Source organism: Octopus bimaculoides, chromosome 8 (genome assembly GCF_046866305.1).
Source record: "Octopus bimaculoides isolate indiv1 chromosome 8, ASM4686630v1, whole genome shotgun sequence".
In the NCBI taxonomy this organism is placed as follows: domain Eukaryota; kingdom Metazoa; phylum Mollusca; class Cephalopoda; order Octopoda; family Octopodidae; genus Octopus; species Octopus bimaculoides.
Genome location: NC_142935.1, coordinates 62,373,192 through 62,378,191, shown reverse-complemented (window position 1 = coordinate 62,378,191; position 5,000 = coordinate 62,373,192). Strand labels below are relative to the sequence as shown.

Sequence of the window (5,000 nt, the reverse complement as noted above, 5' to 3'; positions counted from 1 at the left end):
TACCGCTTCGTAGTCTCTCAGTGTCTCGCCGACAAGCTCGATGTGCTTTTGGCTAGACACTATGACGGTGACGTCGTCCGCGTATGCCGACACGCTCGTCCCGCATCCCAACTCTCGCGGGATGCCCCTCAGCGTCGCCAGCTTCCGCAGTAGTGGCTCGAGAGTCAACACGTACAGAAGCGACGAGAGGGGGCATCCCTGACGGACCGAACGTGCAATGTCGAAGGGTCTTGATAGATGCCCATTGACGCGAACTACCGAACGGATGCCTCTGTACAAGGCAGCCATCCAGCCGCGGAAAATGGGACCGAAGCCGGCTGCTATGAGGACAGCCTCCAAGTATTGATGGTCTACCCTATCGAAAGCTTTCGATTGATCTAAATTGATCAGGGCCCCACCCATGCCAGGTTCCTTAACTACCCTCTCTATGATGTAGCGCATCAGATGGAGGTTGTCATGGATGCTCCTGCCCGGCACCGCGCACGTTTGCGCCTTGCCGATCAGTTTCTCGATGACAAGCGCCAACCGCTTGGCTAACACCTTGGCCAAAATTTTCAAGTCTGCATTGAGCAGAGTGATGGGCCTAAAGTTATCTATGACGTCCCCCTTGTTTGGATCTTTCTTCAGCAGCGTTACGGCTCCTCGACTCACAAAACCGGGAATGCTCCCGTTTTGCTGCCAGTTGCAGTACACCGCCACCAAGACGTCTCCAAACAAGTCTGGCTTACAGTTGTAAAGCTCGTAGGGCAGACCATCCAAACCCGGAGATTTGTCCCTCGAGCATCCCGCCATCGCGTCCCTCACTTCCGCCGCCGTGATGGCACCTTCGCAGCACTCCGCCTCTCTTGCCGAGAGTCGTGGCAGGCTGTGCAGGTAGGCACTGAAGTCCACCCTGCGTTCTCGCTCGCCATTCGTCCCAAACAGTCGAGCAAAGTGCCGCTGAAAGGCCTCACACATTTTGCTTGGCTCGAGCAGCTCGCGCCCCTGTTCGTCCACCAGAGACCGAATGGTGGCTTTGTTGCCCTGTTGCGCCTCCGCCACCCGGGCCTCTCGTGCGGCTCCAACACCTTCGTTTCTTAGAGCACGCATCCTAGCCCTGACAACGCACCCTTCGTGTTTGGCGTTGAAGTGTTGGTCAAGGGCCAACCTCGCCGCCAAAACGTCGGATGCGATGCCACTTCTAATTGCCTCTTCTAGCTTCTTAACTAGTTCACCCTCTACTCTGTTTCTGTCTATGGCTAGTGCTTTGCTATACCTAACCGCTTCTGCTTTTATTGCTCTCTTGAGGGCAAACCACCATTTGTTATTGATGATGGCTCCTGTCAAAGCCCTCTTTACTAACGTGCTAATCCGGTCTCTGAAAACTGGTCTCGACGGGAAAGACGCGTTTAGTTTCCAGTAACCGGAGCCCTGCCTATGTGTCTTATCTAAGTCTAGCGTACACGTCACAAGTTTGTGATCCGTGTAGCTGACTATGTGAAATTGTGGACACCCTATGCTATCTCTATCTACTCTCCTACACAGTATTCTATCTAGATACGATCTCGACGACCCGATGCGGTTTGTCCATGTCCACATTGGCGCATTCGGGTAATCGAGTCGGTACCTGTCAGACAGTTGAAAGCGTCTGAGCAGGTCTTTGAGGCATTTGCATCCCCGTCTATTCCTATCTCTGCCCACATAGTCTAGATGCGTGTCCAAGGTAGCATTCCAATCCCCCACTAAAAGTAAAGGACGAGACGTTCCTAGGAATACTTCTAGACGTCGAAAGAAATCCGGCCTACCTGTTAAAGGTGGTGCGTATACTGATATGAGTCGAAAAGCACACCCATCGCTGCCATCGACATCCAGAACAACCAATCTACCCTCCGGGTCTATGAATACTGTCTTTACTTCGAGATCCAGACTCTTGCGAAAGAGTACCGCCGTGCCACTACCGCCCATTCTCGGCAGACAGGGAGAAAAATAAATGTTAAACTGTCTGCCAAACATGGACGATAGGGCCCGCGGATCATGGAGTCTGGTCTCGCTTATGGCTATGATTTCTAGTTTATGTGACTTTATGTCATTTAGGAGGTACCCTTGTTTCCAAGGGGACCCCAAGCCACGCGCATTTACACAACCAATCTTGAGCATCATTTTGATTTGAGTGTTAAAGTTTTATAAAGAGAGTCACTTACCGTTTGAGAGTTTTTGTGTCTCCTCCTTCGGGTTTTCTTCGAGGAGATCACTATATAGTTTTTTCGCCAGGTATTTTTGGCATTTGCCAACTGCCTTTGGAAAAATAGATTTTAGTGTGTGGTGCAGGGTTGGTGTTATGTGTAGTATTTTGATGTGTTCTGGCGGTGTTGTGTATGGGTGGTTGCTGGTTTTTATGTCTTCGTTTGTTATGTTTGTTTTTGTGTTGATGTATTCCATCAACTCTGAGTTTTTTGTGTTGATGGCAGTGAGCATTGTGTGTGTACTTGCTTTTGGGGTTTTGTTGCTTGTGTTGTAGTTGTGTGTGCTTGTGTTGGTGTCTGGAGTGTTTTCGGGAGTTGTGTATCTCCCTGCTTTGTTTGTGTTTGCTTTTCTTTTCTTGCTCCTCTTCCTCCTTCCTTTCTGGGCTATTTGCCATTCCTCATTACTTTCATCTTCCGACGAAGGTTCTGAGGAATCGGAAGGGGGTAGGGGCAAATTGTGAGCGTCTGTGTGTGCTTGTGTGAGTGGTTGTGTTGCTGTTTTTGTTGGTGCTGATGGCTTGTTATTTGTGTGAGGTGTGTGTGATGTGGGGGAGGGGGAAACAGTCTTGGAATTTTCTTTCTTTTCCCCTGCTTCCTCACTTGTTGTTTTTGCAGATGCTGTTGTCTTCTCAGTTGCCAGTGTTGCTTGTGTTTCTCTTGTTTTGATTGTTGATGGTGGTGTTGGTAGTAGGGTTTTTTTTCCGGGTTTTGGTGGTTGCCCTTGTTGCTTTTTTTGGTTGGCGGCGGTTGGGCAACTGTCCTTGAGGTGTGCCTCGCTGCCGCATACATAACAACGTGGCCGCCTTCCTTCCACCACTACATATAACTTGTGGTCCTTTGCCAGTTGGATGTGTGTGGGGATCTTTTGGCACTCCTCTTCAGTGATGTGGAGGAGGACTTCGACTTTTTTTCCCCCTTCCCAGTTTTTCTCCTCTGCAGTAGCAATTTCTAATATATTTGCCTCCTCCATTTCGAGGCATATAGAACCTACTATCCACTGTGTTTCCACTTGTGAAGGGACATTCTTTACTGTCACCTTCGTCACTCTCTGTCCAAGATAACTCGGTATCATCACCAAGTCATCTGTGTGGAGAGAGAGTGTTGAAAATTCCTTCGCTAACTGTTCGCTCTTAAAGCGTACTAGGACCGTGGCAAATTTTCGTCCCCAAGTAACATGACTTTGAAAGGGCCATATCGGTTTGAGACAAGTCTCAATTTTTTGGGTGGAGAAATTCTCCGGTCGCTTCGTTTTCTTGTTGATAAGTCTGTATGATATGTGCTTCTTGTTTGTATTTTCAATAATTGCTTTTGGTATGTGTATTTGTACAGTGTCACCTTCTTTCGTGAGAAGGGATTTTGTGTCATTGATTTGTTTTTGGGTGAATGTTAATATTGTTCTTTTTTCTTTCGTTGCATCGGCAAAATTTGTTTTTGTGATGCTGATAGATAGATAGATAGATAGATAGATAGGTAGATAGATAGATAGATGGGAGGTGTATGCATGTATGTATGTATGTATCATTGAGCGTATAGTCATAGCAGGCAAGATAGCTTGCAGCGAACCCTGTTCAGTATGTGGCATTGATAATTCAAAACAATGGTGAAACATCGATGTCTGTCGCTCCGAAAAAAAAAGGGGATTTGACGTGAGTTGTCTCGCTTGTCTATGACTTACTTTCAGGTATTTTTACATCAGCAGCATAGAGAATATATTCTCTCGCGCCTAAAATACGCAGATGCCTAACGAACTAACAATGCACACCCTTTATGTATGTGTGCTTGATTTTGTTTATATACCTGGAGCTACTTCTAATTCATATTTGAATTCTTTCCGTGCCATGAAATGTTGCGACATGCCAGCAGATGGTTCTTAAATCGTTGAGAACAGTCATAGCCCGTGAGATAGCTTGTAGCGAAACCTGTTCGATATGTGGCATTGGTGAGTCAAAACATCGATCACTGTCGCTCCGAGAAAATGGGATTTGATGTGAGTTGTCTTTCTTGCTTATGACTTACTTTAAGGTGTTTTTACACCAACGGCATTGAAAATATATTCTCTTACGCCTAAAAAACACAGTAGCCTAACGAACTAACAATACGAGGTATGTTCATTAAAGATTTCCACTGACTCACTTCCGGTTATTGCAGGAAACGGAACTTGTATAGATATAATCAAACATATCTCTACATGCCACATTGTAAATTGCAGTTTTCCACTAGTATTCGTTTGTCTTTTACGGCTGCTGAAGTGGCCTCAGGTGTGTTAATGGAGGCAATTGAATGCAGATCAGTGATCAGGTTCTTATACTTGAAAGGTCGTACACCAGAGGAGACTTTCGATGAGATGAAAGAAGTTTATGGAGACAATGCAACATCATACGACGTAGTCAAGCCCTGGTATCGCCAGTTCAAATGTGGTCGGACATCGGTGGAAACCGCTCCTATTTCTGGACGACCACGTTTAGCCATTCATGACGACATCATCCATAGAGTGGAAGCCGCCATTTTGGAGGATAGCCGCATAACTATTCGACAACTAGTCCAAGAAGTGAAGATAAGTGTGGGTCCGTGGGAAATATCATTCACGACCATTTTGCACATGCGGAGGCATTCTGCACGATGGATTCCCAGGATGCTCACACATTTTCAGAAGCAGGAACGAGTCAATTGTTCTCAGGCTCTTTTGGCAATGTGCCAAGAAAACGAGGAGGACTTTTCCGGTAGGCGCTTCACGCAGGTTGAAACTTGGGTCCATCACTATGATCCTGAGACTAAAGT

At 46.7% G+C, this 5,000-nt stretch overlaps 1 protein-coding gene across 1 annotated transcript in view; it reads left to right on the top strand.

The window, feature by feature from the left end:
• Positions 1-4,488: 4,488 nt before the first annotated feature.
• The window catches only part of LOC149134433 (protein GVQW3-like), a 519-nt gene continuing 7 nt past the window's right edge, over positions 4,489-5,000 (top strand). The window contains exon 1 of the mRNA XM_089355914.1: positions 4,489-5,000. This exon is cut by the window's right edge and continues 7 nt beyond it. Within this exon, the coding sequence (XP_089212040.1) occupies positions 4,489-5,000 (512 nt within the window).